This window comes from Ovis aries, chromosome 24, assembly GCF_016772045.2.
Source record: "Ovis aries strain OAR_USU_Benz2616 breed Rambouillet chromosome 24, ARS-UI_Ramb_v3.0, whole genome shotgun sequence".
Taxonomy (NCBI): domain Eukaryota; kingdom Metazoa; phylum Chordata; class Mammalia; order Artiodactyla; family Bovidae; genus Ovis; species Ovis aries.
In genome coordinates this window covers 26,710,982-26,724,603 of record NC_056077.1, presented here as the reverse complement: position 1 = coordinate 26,724,603, position 13,622 = coordinate 26,710,982, and the positions used below count along the sequence as shown (strand labels likewise).

Below are 13,622 nucleotides of genomic sequence, written 5' to 3'. Positions count from 1 at the left end.
GATCTCCCGCTGCTTCCGCGGCGGGGCCGGAAGTAGAAGCGGTGGTGGCGGCGGCCCAAAGCGAAGGGAAGGAGGAAGAGAGGGAGCCCGAGAGCCAGAGCCGGAGTCGCCGCGGCGGTAATCGTCGGAGAACCCTCTAGGCCACCGTCCCCAGCGCGGGCCCGCGGAGTTCGACGGGAGTTAGCGGGGGGCGGCCCGGGCTTCGGGACGCTGGGGGCCCCAGGGCCGATGTGAGGGGAGGCGGGAGTTCGAGGGGGTGCCGGGCCAGCTCCAGAATCGAGTTGCCCCCGCTGACCCGGCGCCCCCTAGGGACACTCTGATCCGCGGGTTCATCTTCGCTTTTACCAGGAGACCCCTGTGCGGTGCGGAGGGGGCGGCAGCCCCGGCTCTGACCCGCGCCGGGGGGTGGGCCATGGCGGAGATCAGCGACCTGGACCGGCAGATCGAGCAGCTACGGCGCTGCGAGCTCATCAAGGAGAGTGAAGTCAAAGCCCTGTGCGCTAAAGCCAGGTGAGCCCGGTGGCTCCGGGGAAGAGAGGTTTGGGGTTTCGGCCTGGGGTAAACCCAGCTGAAAACTTTGGGCCTGGCTCATCCTGGAAGCTTTCCAAAGAGGAGCAGAATAGGGCCTCTTCCCTCGAGAAGCTACCAGCCTGTTGGGTGAAGACAGGCCTGGAGAAAGGTACTTGAAGTATTAAATGATGTGCTTTCAGTGGAGTTAAGTCTAGAAAATACTTAGGAAGCTCAGGGGAACAACCTTGTCTGGGGGGGCAATAGAGAATGTCTCTTGGAGGAACTGAACTTTGGGATAGACCTCGAAGAATAAGATGATAAAAGGAGGTGTCAGCAAGAACAGGAGTTCAAGGCAGGAAAGCTAAAGCCTCTGTGGTTTATAGTATTCTTTTAATTCCAGTAACAGCCCTAAGAGGTGGGTGGAATTGATCCCATCTTAACCAGTGAGGACTCTCATATTCAACAGTTGAAGGATGGGTCCTAAAGCCAGTTTTCCCTGTCCTGTCCCTTTTTGGGCCATAATGCAAGAAAGTGGAATTGGATTACTCATATTGATTGTGGGAGCGTAAGAAATAGTAGTAAATAAGCCAGAGGAGAAATAAGCAAGGTGTGAAGGGAGGCCCAACCAAGGGTTCTGTGGGAAGTAGGATGAAGTAGTGGTTAAGAGCCAGGCTTTGGAAGGTGACGGCACTGGGATGGAATCAGCTTTACCACCTCCTAGCCATGTTGGTGATCTTGAGATCTCTGAGACTGTTTCTTCTTCTGGAGATAATAAAGCAAGATAATAGTACTTACTAAGATGATTGTGAAGAGTAAGTTGGTGCTTGGAATGTGCTTAGACTTTGGTTAAATGTCAGTGTTAGACAAACATTAGGTGTTATTGTTCATACTTTGTGAGAAGAGGGTAGTGCTGATAAGGACAGAACTTACTAGAAAAGGTGGCCTTGAAAGCCGAAAATAATTTGGAGGGCTGATGGGGGCAGGCCCACTGAGGAAGGGCATTCACAGCAGGAGGAGAACAGGGATAGAAGTCTACAGGGTGTGGGCAGCTGTGAGGAGACCAGTTACCTGCCTCCTGAGGAACTGTCTGTGGCTTCTACACACTGGAGAACTGTGTGGAAATGGTCAGCAGAATTACCTCACTTTTTTTTTGAACAACAGAGCCGCTGTTCACCTCGCCTTATACTGGCAAAGACCTTATGTCCATTTCCTTCCCATAGCAGTCCTACAAAGTTGGAATAATTTTCCCCATTTACAGAATAGGAAGCTGTGATTCCTTGAAGCCTGGTGACTTGACCGAGGCCACCGATAAAGTGGCCATTGGGCTGTTTGTTGGGTTTTGTCTCACGAAGACCTGTCATGGCCAGGCAGGGCCTGTGTGGGTTTGGTGAACACACAGAGCCCTCTTTTAAATGCCCTCTGTGATCCTTCATGTTTTGCCAGCTCAAGATTTCCCTGACCAGAGTAGCCCCAAGATGTTTTCAGATATCCCTGCTCCCTCAGTCTTCATTGGCATTTTTTAAGGAACTTAAACCCATTGCTGCCTGGCACTATTCTTCTTCCTGTAAGTTTCATGCCCCTCACAAGGCCTGGGTCAGTGTGGTGGTGATGATAGCTAATGCTTGGATAGCGTGGGATTTTCAGAACAACAGAAGTTATGTGTTCAGTCTTCATTGTTCTTTGCAGCCCTGTGCAGTGGGCAGGGCAGAGGTGAGTATTCCACAAAAGAGGAAACTGAGCCTCTTACCCCTGGTCTCACTGCTGATTGGAGGGGAAGCTGGTTTTGGATCCAGGTCTTTGACTGTCCTCCGCGCTCACTGACAGCCCGGCAGACATTTAGGCTCTGTGAATGGCAGCAGGGTGCTGCTGAGGAGTGGGAGGGCCCTGTCCAGCTCATGAGATGGAGCTGGGATGAACTCGGCTCGGGCCCGCGGTGGCCACAGTTATCCCAGGCCCAGTCTGGAAGAGGCCCATCTCAAGCATCTGGCCGTGGCCTCCTGGGGACCCACCAGGGCCCCAGGCTGAGACTGGTGGTGTCAAGAACTTTCATTTGCCCAGTGGATACCGAGACTCAAGGCCTTGAAACTGCAAAGGCCTGGGAGCTGCATTTGCTCCTATGAAAAACATCAGCAGTTGAGAACAGCAGAGGGTTTTGAATGAGGTGGTCTTCAGGATGAAGTATAGCTTTGTCACCTGTAAATGGTATGACCCTGGTCCAGTCATTCTTATGTCTCCAAGTCTGAAATTCTTGCAGAGCTCAGATGAGATTCTGCATATCCAGAGACAGCATCTCATTCTTTGGTCAATGGTCAGCAGTGAAAGTGAGCAAGTGTGAGCCCTGAGAGGGCTGATGCCGCGGCCTGGTTCCCACATTGCGCTGAGGCCTTGCTGGCACGGAGGCAGGTTTTGACCGAGTCTGTGGAAAGGGCTGGTGTAAAGTCTCAGGAGATCTGTTCTCAGTTCCAGCCACCCTCCAGCTTTGTGACCTGGATCCTGCCCCTTTTCTCTCTAAACCTCAGTTTCTTTGTCTGATGAGGATGGGAAGAACCTCCCAAGTCAGTTGGAAAAGTATTGTAAGCAGTGGTGTGAGGATGTTTGGTACAAGATGCAGGACAGGCGGGAGAGCCTGGTTGCTCTCTGGCCCCTTGTATCACCGCCAGTGGCTCTTCCCATTCCTGGAAACCAGGGCACACCTCCCTGGAGCTGCCTTAGTTATGCAGTGCACCCTGAGCCCAGGGAGCTCCTGGTCTGGTGGGAAGGGACTGGCCGAGAGAGTGATGGCTGAGCAGGTGCCTCCCACATCAGACTCGCTTAATAAGAGCCAGACCCCAGAGTAGGCCGCCTTGGTTCAGTTCCTGTCTGTGTGGCCACAGCCGCTTTCTTCATCTGAGCCGTGGGAATCATTATAGCACCTGCCTTTGAGGGTGGTGGTTTGAGTGCCCGCATCATCCATGCAGAACTTTTTTAACGACTGACCTGGCACGTGGTGCGAACTGCTGCGTCCTTGGCTCCTCTGATCGTCAAGGACGAAATCTGGAAGCACAGCGCTACTTAACGTTGGGTGTCCGTAATGGGCAGTGATTTACATGTCAAGCTCGTTCAGGTAGAAGTAGATCACACTGCAAGGAAAGAGGGAGCACAGAGTCCTCGCTTCCTCTGAATGATAGAAGAGTGGCAACAGCATATCGCCTTGAAGGTGGATCTGATGGCTGGCCTGCCCAGGGCACCACCCTTGTGCCCAAGAACATTCCAGGGGAAGAAGGCCCCTGGGGTGGGGAGAGAGGGGCTGTAAGAGCCCAGCCAAGGCACTGTGTGGACAGGAGGAGGAGCTCTTGTCTTCTGGGAGTCGTTGCCAGATGTGTGAAAGGGAGCAGCCAGGAGGGTCAAGGTCAGGAAAGTCCTAGACTCCTTGGGAAGGCCTTGGATGCTGAACAAGAGCTGGGGCTTTGGCCTGTCAACTGTGGGGAACCACAGAAGGGTCTCGAACTTGGGGGCTGTGATTAGCCTTGCCTGGGGGAATTGTACACCTCCCACCTGCCCTATGGAGGTTCACGCCTCATCCTCTCTTCCCCTGCAGAAAAGGTCAGAAATTGGGTTGGGCTGGCCCGGCTCTGGTAACTTTGGTCTTCTGTCTCCAGAGAGATCTTGGTGGAGGAGAGCAACGTGCAGAGGGTGGACTCTCCAGTCACAGTGAGTTCCCGCTGTCCCCCCACAGCCTAGCTCGGTCTGTTAGGCCTGTGGGCGTCCTCCTTAGTCTTGTGGGCTCCAGGGTCTACCCCTCATCCCTGGGAGCCCCATCTTCAAGAGAGCCTTGCTAGAAGAAATGGTGGTTGTGGGCATGGTCTTTGGAGTCACTGGAGGGATGCTCTTGGCCTGGGCAGAAGGACTCTTAATTTGGTGAGTGAGTGAACTCCACGTGTTCCTGTGTGTTACTAGTGACTTTATTCTGGGTGTCTGGAGGGGAGTAGGGAGAGGAGGAGGCCAGGTTCTCTGGGAGCTGCAAGTCTAGCTGGAAAGAATTTGCTCTAGCTCTTGCCCACAGAATAGTTGGCACTCAGAGTGGGATGGGGGGATTGGGGTGGGAGAGGAGATTCTCGACTCTGGGAAGTAGAAGCTTTCAATCCAGGGAAGATCTCCTAGAAGAGGAAATGGTAACAGCTCCATATTCTTAGCTGGAAAATTCCACAGACAGAGGAGCCTGGTGGGCTACAGTCCATGGGGTTGCACAGAGTTGGGCATGGCTGAGCACATACACACACTCTCTCTTGGCTTGGCCGAGATGGATAAGGATCTTCTAAAGCAGGGACTTCCAGGTGGCTCTTGCCCTCTGAGAGGTCCCACATTCTGTCTGTGGAGTGTGTTTCTCTAAATAAATCCATTTCTTACCCGTAAATAAATGAAGCCAGGACTTCCCTGGTGGTCCAGCAGTTAAGACTCTGTGCTTCCACTGCAGGAGTTGTGGGCTTGTGGGTTTAATCCCTGGTGGGAACTAAGATCCCATGTGCCATGCAATGAGGCCAGAATTTTTAAAAAAAATAAAGCAGTAGGGTGTTTTTGAAGGACAGCCCCTGGCAGAAAGGCTTTCAGACTCTGAGTTCTGACCTGCCTCCTCACTTCCAGGTATGTGGTGACATCCATGGACAATTCTATGACCTCAAGGAGCTGTTCAGAGTGAGTGTGGGGAATGCCAGGAAAGGTGACCCAGGGGATGACTGCAAGACCCCTTTAGTTGAGAGTGGAGACTTTGGTGATGGGGTTGGGGGTCAGAGGCCTCTAGTTAGGTAGGCCCATTGTGGAAGAAGGGCCTCGACTTGACTGGAAATGGGCCGGTGCAGTGGGTTGGGGCGAGTTTAGGACCAAGCTGAACCTTCTTCCTCCCTCCCCAGGTGGGTGGCGATGTCCCTGAGACTAACTACCTCTTCATGGGGGACTTTGTGGATCGTGGTTTCTACAGTGTCGAAACGTTTCTCCTGCTGCTGGCACTTAAGGTGGGAACCCGCTGGCTTCTGGAGCCAAGACCTGGTCTGATTTGGCCTGCATCCTTTCTGCCCTCATTTCCTGCCCCATCTGCCCCCAAGTCTTGAGCTGTGCTGCTGGTGATAGACCGTTGCTGCTTGGGTGGTCAGGCAGCTTTCCTTGACTTGGGGGCATCTGATGAGGTCGAGGTGGGGACGGCATCATAGCGGGAAGGAAGAGAGGCTCACCCTGTTCAGAAAGTGGCCCGAGTGGAGTTCAGCTGGATACAGTATCCATTGGTAGGAGAGAGGTCGTAAGAGGCCAGATAACAAGGTGCTCTAAATGTCTTGCTAAGGGCTTGGTCCATACCTGGTGGATGAAGGAGGGACGGTTAGGTTTGTAGTTGAAGTGGGGGGTGGGAGGGAGTGAGAGGATTTGGCTTTGGATCCTCTGGAGGTGGGTCGGGGTGCCCGTGAGGTGAGTGTGGCACGATCCGGGCAGAGATGACTGGAATCTGGACTGGGGCGGTGGTGACGAGGGTGGAGCAGGGCTGGCAGACACGAGGACGTCGAGGAGGGAGGGACAGGCCCTGCATGGTGACTGCCTGCAGGTTCGCTATCCTGACCGCATCACCCTGATCCGGGGCAACCACGAGAGCCGTCAGATCACCCAGGTCTACGGCTTCTACGACGAGTGTCTGCGCAAGTACGGCTCAGTGACCGTGTGGCGCTACTGCACTGAGATCTTTGACTACCTCAGCCTGTCGGCCATCATCGATGGCAAGGTAGGCCCGCCGTGCAGCTCCCTGGGGACGGGAGGGCCGGCGGGGCTACAAGAGGCGCCGGGCCCCAGCCGGTCTTGCTCTCCTCGTAGATCTTCTGTGTGCACGGGGGGCTCTCCCCCTCCATCCAGACGCTGGACCAGATCCGGACAATTGACCGGAAGCAAGAGGTGCCCCACGACGGGCCCATGTGTGACCTGCTCTGGTCCGACCCTGAAGGTGAGGGCAAGAGCTCTGCTCTTAGCTTGGTGAGTGACCGAGGGGATCCTGTGGTTAGAGCAGGTGCCTGGAAGGGGTGGCCCTGGGCAGGTGAGTTTGGGGCAGAGTGGGGCTGGTCTTCACTGGCATTGGTGCTTGATGACCAGTGGGCTGGCATCCTCTATGAGGAGTGGGGATGAGGGTAGCTGGGTGCTTTGAGCTAGGGGGTTGGGGGGCATGTACGTCATACCTCAGGGGCTTGTTGAATGTGAATCATCAGCTTCCTGAATGTGAAGGGGCTGCTGCAAGGATCAGGCTCCCAGAATGATTGCCCCCAGAACCCACCTGCCAGTGCAGGAGATGTAAGAGATGCGGGTTCAATCCCTGGGTCGGGAAGATCCCCAGGAGGAGGGCATGGCAACCCACTCCAGTATTCTTGCCTGGAGAATCCCAAGGACAGGAGCCTGGTGGGCTACAGTCCATAGGGTCACAAAGTCAGACATAACTGAAGTCACTTAGCACGTACACACAAGGCGCCCTCATGTTGTGGGTGTTAGCTAGTATGGAGCATCGCCCAGATGAGAATTAAACCTCCCAGTACCAGTCTGGGCCTCTTGTGCTGTGACACCAACCTCCGCTCCCTCTGCCCTGTCCCTCCCTCCCTGCCAGCTGGGCTGCCCTGAGTCACGGGTGCTGTCCCAGGTGCTTACTGTCAGCACCTCCTTTCACTCTTGCATGTACCTGTTTGGACAGTAAATTAGATGGTTGCTCTGATAATCAGGCGGCTCCAACCATCAGGAAATTCATTCTTCTTTGGAGCGTATCCGCTTCAGCATTTGCTGTCCTATCCCGAGGCTCCCTCAGAATACCTCTGGGCCCTGTGCTCTTGCCGCACAGGCCTCACTGGGGAGGGAGGCAGGCTATTCTGCGGAGGGCAGCGGGCAGCCCTGAGGACGCGCTCTCACCATCCTGTCCCTCGCTTGCCTCAGACACAACAGGCTGGGGTGTGAGCCCCCGTGGGGCTGGCTACCTGTTTGGCAGTGATGTGGTGGCCCAGTTCAACGCAGCTAATGACATTGACATGATCTGCCGTGCCCACCAACTGGTGATGGAAGGTTACAAGTGGCACTTCAACGAGACTGTACTCACTGTGTGGTCGGCACCCAACTACTGCTACCGGTGAGCTGCCTGGGCTGGGGAGGTTGAGGTAGGGATCCAGGCTGAGCCACGCTGTTAACACTGCTGCCCCCGCCTTCCCCCCGACTTCCAGCTGTGGGAATGTGGCAGCCATCTTGGAGCTGGATGAGCATCTCCAGAAAGATTTCATCATCTTCGAGGCCGCTCCCCAAGAGACACGGGGCATCCCCTCCAAAAAGCCTGTGGCCGACTACTTCCTGTGACCCCTTCGGCCCTGCCCCCCTCCGGCCCCCGGACCACTGTGACTCTGCCCTCTTCAGACGGAGGCTGGGCATGGGGGGGGCTGTCCCCGGCTTTGCTCTCCCTGCAACAGAGGGCACTTCGAGGGTGAGGACTTTTCTGGAGAGGCTGGGAGCCTCAGTTCCATGCTCCTCCTCCCGTCTCCCCACTTGAACCATGAAGTTTCCAATAATTTTGGTTTTCTTTTTTTCCTTCTTTTTTTTTTTTTGGTTTGTTTTTAGATAAAAATTTTGAGAAAACAAAAAAAAAAGAAAAAAATTCTAATAAAAGAAGAAAAATGGTCTTTCGGTTGGTGTTGACTGGGTATGAGCAGTGGTACCGGCCTTGGACCTGGGATTTATATCAGGACTTTGATGCCCCAGAACCCTAATCCTGCCAGCAAGGTGAGGCTCAGGCCGGTTAGCTTGCCCAGAGCCTCCTGGTCCCCATCCAGTGACAGTGATCACTGCTGGGGGTTTCCTGAGTGCCAGGGAGAGGGCTGGGTTCTCGGGCAGCCCTGTTTAATTCTCAGAATGTCATGTCAAGACAGATTCCTCCATCTTCCTGAAGAGGAAGCAGACCCTGAGCATTGACTTAGTTAGATTCACAAGGTCAAGCAGCTGGAAATGACAAGTCTTGATTGGGGCCTGCGTCTCCTCACAAAACCTCTGCTCAACCAGCCCCACTCAGGGCCAAAGACCATAGTGTTTCCAGAGCACTGACGTCTTTCGAGTTTTATTAACAAAAATACTCTGGACCTGAGAACAGACCCGTGTGGCTCGCCCTGGGGAGGGGGTAGGACTTGTAGAGCCCAAGGGTGAGGCTGGGGGTGGGAGTGCTGGTCCCAGGCCCCATTTGGCCAGGCAGAGCCCCTCCATTCACACCGAGGTGAGAGCCTGGAAGGGGAAGCTGGCCCCAGCTGGACTCCCAGCGGCTTAGCCAGAGCTTTGAAGCCAGAGGGGGTGGGAGTGAAATCAAAGTGTGAAGTGGGGTGGGGGAGGCCCAAGGCAGCCATTTGGTGTGGGGGAGGGGGTAGTGGAAGTGAGGGGGCAACAGGCCTGGGGGAAGGGAACTGGAAGATGGGGAGGGAGGCAGGGGGCTTAGCAAAGGCTCAGTACATTGGTTTGGAGCCCACATCCAGGTAAGCTCCAGGCCCAGGGTAGGGCAGTGGGAAGGGGCCCCCTTGGAGGAAGTGCGAGGCAAAGGATGCTGAGGGTGCTGCTGCTGGGTATCCTGAGCCTGCTGGCCCGGGCTGCAGCTCCAGGAAGGCGGCTGAGTAGGGGGCTGGGCGCCCAGAGTCTGGAGCCTCCGGGAAGCTGGGATTCCCGAAGAGCGGAGAGGTATCAGGACAGGGGAGAGGGGACCACCCCCTCGTCTCAGCCTGGAACAGCCCAGCCCTGTGCCGCTGACCCACTCACCTGATTGGAAGGTGACTGGGGGCCCCGTGGAAAGCGGCAGGGTGCAGCAGGTAGGCCTCAGCACTGGGGCCACTGCAGGGAGGAGCTGGGGCAGGGGCAGCTTCCCCAGGCACTGGGGCCTGCTCTGGATCTGACTCCCGAACATCCCCACCCAGTGTGGAATCACAGGGACCACCTGGAGCATCTGGGGAGACAGAAGGGCCAGAGCGGGTTAAGGAGGATCGGCATCTCAGGCCTGGTCCCATCACCTCTGGAATGACACTCACCTCCACTCCCATAGCCTGCTGTGGCTGCCGGCTCTGGGCCCCGCAGTTTCCTCTTCACACGGGCGTCTCGCTCCCTGGGGGACAGTGATGATGATGGTGATGATGATAATGGTGATGATGATGGTAATAATGGCACTTACCAGGTGCCAGGCACTTCACCCAGGGACCCTATCAGGTAGGTGCCATTATTATACCCATTTTACAGAAAAAGGAATAGAAGGACAGAGAATTAAATGACTGGAAAACAGTAGTTGCTTAGTTGCTAAGTTGTATTGGACTCTCTTGTGACCCCATGGATTGTAGCCCGCCAGGCTCCTCTGTCCATGGGATTGCCCGGGCAAGAATACTGAAGTGTGTTGCCATGTCCTTCTCCAGGGGATCTTCCTGATCCAGGGATCAAATTCACATCTGCATTGGCAGGCAGGTTCTTTCCACTGGGCTACCCTGATAACTTGTCAAGAGCGATACTGTTACATTTATCATATTCATCAGGGTGATCCTTAAGTTAATATCTCTCTCTTCTGCCTGATTCTAAGTGTCTTGAGGGCAAGGGCCAGCTCTGAGGGGTTAGGGTTAGTTAGAAGAAGCTAATGTCCTAACCAAAACTTTACAGCCCACCATAATCTGGCTCCTATTACCTCTCACTCCACACCAGCCATACTGTAGCATGCTCCTACCCCAGGCCCCTGGCATGTTCCCAGATACTCACATGGTTCCCTTCCATACTTCCTCCGAGTCTTCTCAAATGTCCTCTTAGTGAGGCCTTTCCAGGACTCATCTCTCCAGTCCTGATCTTTTTGCTTTCTTTTCTCTATAGAACTTATCCCACATATCCCTAACGTATTTACTTCTCTTGTTTACTTGTCTGCTCTGCCCACTTGAGTCAGTTCCACGAGGGCAGGGGCTTTGGTTTGTTCTGCACCTTCACTGCCTAGAACTGTGCCCGGCACATAAGCAGGTGCTAAATAAGTATTTGTCACAGCAGTGAGTGACAACATGTGTTTACTTACATTGGGTTCCAGGAGTCCGGCACAGTGCCCGGCACACAGTCAGTAAACATTTGATGACAACGACTGAATGAGTGAATGATGCCCACCTCTTACAGTTTCGGCCGTTCTCCCGGAAGCCCTTGGCAAAGGGATTGGCTGCAATCTTCAGTTGCGTGATCTGGGGGCAGGGTCGGGGGGCGCCACACACCCAGAGTCAAGACTCCTGCAGCCAGGGCAGGGTGATGCCACCCGCTCCAGCAGGGTCACTCACCCGTGGGTTCTGGTAGGCTGTCACGGAGATGAACGTGGTCTCTGGGAAGCGGAAGGAGGCAACGCCCCCCCAGTGTTGGCTGCAGAGCTGGGCAGCCCGCACCAAGTGTATGCGGGGCTGATACTTATGCATGGAGTGCAAGATCAGCTGAGAGGGAAGAAAGAGGTGTGACTCCCTACCCTGGTCCCACCCCAACCCTCATCAGGGGGTCCCAGCCTGGGCCTCACGTGGCCATGGGGGTCCAGTGTGCTGTTGGTGAGCTTGACACGGTGGAAAGACACAGGCTGCCGCATCCAGTGGGCTCCAGTGGCAGGGGAGTCCGGGTGAATGTAAACACGGTCAGGCAGGCGGGGCTCTGCCTTGCCGCTGGGCTCCCAGCGCCGGCCCTGCCAGCGGTAGCGAGCCGCATCCACTGGGACCACGTCCAGAAGAAACAGGTAGCGGGCCTCGGGGTCCAGGCCAGTGACTGATACTCGGCAAGCAGGGAACATGCGCCTGGGATGGGGGAAGGGACCAAAGAGTCCTGGAGCTACCCACGAGTCGGGGCTGAGCACAGCACCAGCAAGGCGGCATAGTCACTGGCTCATCCAGGTCTGTCACAGAGACTCGAGGAATGTGGAATCAGAACTCAGAAGGCAGGATCTTAGAGCTGTAAGCCTGTCTCATTCCATTTTACAGATGAGAAACAGGACAGACAGGTCAGGTGATGTGACCAGAGGCACACAGCAGGATAGGAGCAGAGTCTGGACCCCTAACCCCTCAAACTCCACTTGGAGAAGCAGAAGTGACACACTTTCCCCCCCAGAATCTTGCCAGGAGCCTTCTGCTCCCCACCCTGGTCTCCTTGCTTCATCTTCAGCACCAGAATCTACAGCTGCTGGACAAACTTGCTTCAGAGAAAATAAAAAGAGGACTCACATGCTAATGCCTGAGCTCCTGGGCTAGAGAAAGATCCACTGACCATCCTGACCATATCCCTGCCTCCAAGGTGACCCCAGAACTAGTCACATACTGACTCCTGATCCTGGCCAGATTTCTCTGATGCTGGTCAGTGGCTGGTCCTTGACCCCTGTTATAGTCTGAATCCTGAATCTAGGTGCAGACTGACCCCTCATCTAGGCCACATACTAACTTAAAGCCCAGCTGGACTTCCTGTCCCTAGCCCAGAAAGATCTAGGACCCTTGTCATAGGTTAGTCCCTAAACCAGCCAGACCACAGACTGACCCTTGACCCTTGCCACAGAATGACCCCTGATCCAGGCCACAGTCACACTCTTAACTCAGGCAGAGCTCTAGCCCCCTTAGAAATCCCACACCAGCCCCATCACCAGGAACTCTGCCCTTCCCACAACAGGAACACACTGGGTTCTCTGACCCTGGCTCAGCCCCCTCACCTCCCAGCTTTGGTGATGATCATCTCTGTTCCCACGGAGTTGAACTCTTTCCACAGCTCCTGGTTCTCCAGGCTCAGGCTGACTCCAGGGAGTGAATGAAGGCCCTCTGGGGCTGAAGCGGGTGGCGGCTCAGTGCCCAGGGATGGGGGTAGTGGGGGTAGAGGTGGGGGAGCAGCCAGAGTTCGGGGAGCAGCCTCAATCCCAGAGAGGAAGCAGTCCAGTTTGGGAGTGTCCAGATCTGGAGATGGGAGGAGAATGAGGGGCCAGCTGAGGGCCACAGCCCCCACCCCAATTCCTACACCGAGCTCAATTCTCTGCTCACCAGGGTAGCGGTAGCCCTCTGCCAGGGCAGGCGGGAAGCTGGAATCTGCCCCAGGCTGGGGGGGCCCAAGGCGGTAGCCAGTCCCCAGGGAGGGGTACAACTCTCGTGGGTGGTACATGGAGTAGTCCTGTCTGGCCTCGGGACACGCTGCCTACAGTGCCCCAGTGCTGAGAGATGCCCCCTTTATAGCTCACAGCTCAGCCCCTTCCAGATCCAGGATCACAGCCCCTCCCCTCTTTGGGTCCCTGGAGTTAGGCTGGGGTGGAGACCCCTGGGGCCTGGAAGGGGTCCAAGAGGGGGCCGGATACCTGGGTACCCTCCCCTCCTCCCCTTCCCCCCAGGCTTCATTAGCCCCGACCCCCTGCCCCCTCATTACATAATTAACTCCTCGGCCTGATTGATCCCCGGGGCTCGACAGGGACGCAGTTTGGCGCTTCCGGCCAGCTGGTCCCCGTTCCCACGGGGGGAGCCCCGGCTAGGGATAATCTACTGAGGGGCGGGGCCTGGACCCTGGGATGGAGCCTGGAATCCTGGGGCAGACCTTGGCGCCCCAGACTTTTCTGGCAGGTGACCCCCCCCGCCCCCCTTCACTTGGAGGACGAGACTTTGAGGGAGGAAGCATGACTGGAGGGAAGGAGCAGGGTTGGAGGGACGCGGCCTAAGCTTATTGATACGCGGGGCACTGGGGACCCCGAGGAGTCAGCAGCCGAGGCCTGAACGCTGGAGTCCTTCCCAGCTCCCATTCTCTAAAACCTCCAGCCTCGGCCAAGTCTCAAAAGTTTAGAGACGTTCACAGCTCGACGGTCTCTGACCGCTGACGCCCGGGTTTCCCAGAAGGTCCCGCGCTGGGGAACCCTCGGAACTACACTTCCCAGCAGGCCTAGCGCCGACGTTCGGCGCGAAGGGGACAGGCGGATGCCGCTGGGGCCGCTGGAAGCTGTAGTTGAGACGAGGTGGGCGGTGAAACCCTCCGCGCGGTTGCCTCCCGGGAGAGCTGCCCCTAGGCGGCGTCAAAACGCTTAGGCTGAGAAGATGCCGATCAGCTGAGGTCAAGGCCTAACGAACTAGAAAGGGCTTCGGGATCTCTGCCGGCAGTGAGAT

The 13,622-nt window shown here is 55.9% G+C and overlaps 2 protein-coding genes across 3 annotated transcripts; one reads left to right on the top strand and one right to left on the bottom strand.

The window, feature by feature from the left end:
- On the top strand, positions 1-8,165 carry PPP4C (protein phosphatase 4 catalytic subunit). 2 transcript variants are annotated; one of them, XM_027962053.3, is made up of 9 exons: positions 1-117; positions 349-510; positions 4,149-4,200; positions 5,131-5,181; positions 5,397-5,498; positions 6,077-6,250; positions 6,340-6,466; positions 7,435-7,624; positions 7,716-8,165. In XM_027962053.3, exons 2-9 carry the CDS (start codon positions 413-415, stop codon positions 7,843-7,845), a joined length of 924 nt encoding a protein of 307 aa, XP_027817854.1. In that variant the 5' UTR covers positions 1-117; positions 349-412; the 3' UTR covers positions 7,846-8,165. The 2 variants fall into 2 exon arrangements, with proteins under 2 accessions (XP_027817854.1, XP_060262228.1); XM_060406245.1 differs by lacking the exons at positions 1-117; positions 349-510; positions 4,149-4,200 and adding an exon at positions 4,243-4,407.
- On the bottom strand, positions 8,045-13,353 carry TBX6 (T-box transcription factor 6). The gene is made up of 8 exons (XM_027962047.3): positions 12,522-13,353; positions 12,200-12,437; positions 11,033-11,300; positions 10,806-10,952; positions 10,642-10,712; positions 9,546-9,619; positions 9,280-9,463; positions 8,045-9,177 (listed from the first exon to the last, which is right to left on the bottom strand). The coding sequence occupies exons 1-8, from the start codon at positions 12,637-12,639 to the stop codon at positions 8,973-8,975; spliced, it is 1,305 nt and encodes a 434-aa protein (XP_027817848.1). The 5' UTR covers positions 12,640-13,353; the 3' UTR covers positions 8,045-8,972.
- Between the last annotated feature and the right edge of the window lie 269 nt (positions 13,354-13,622).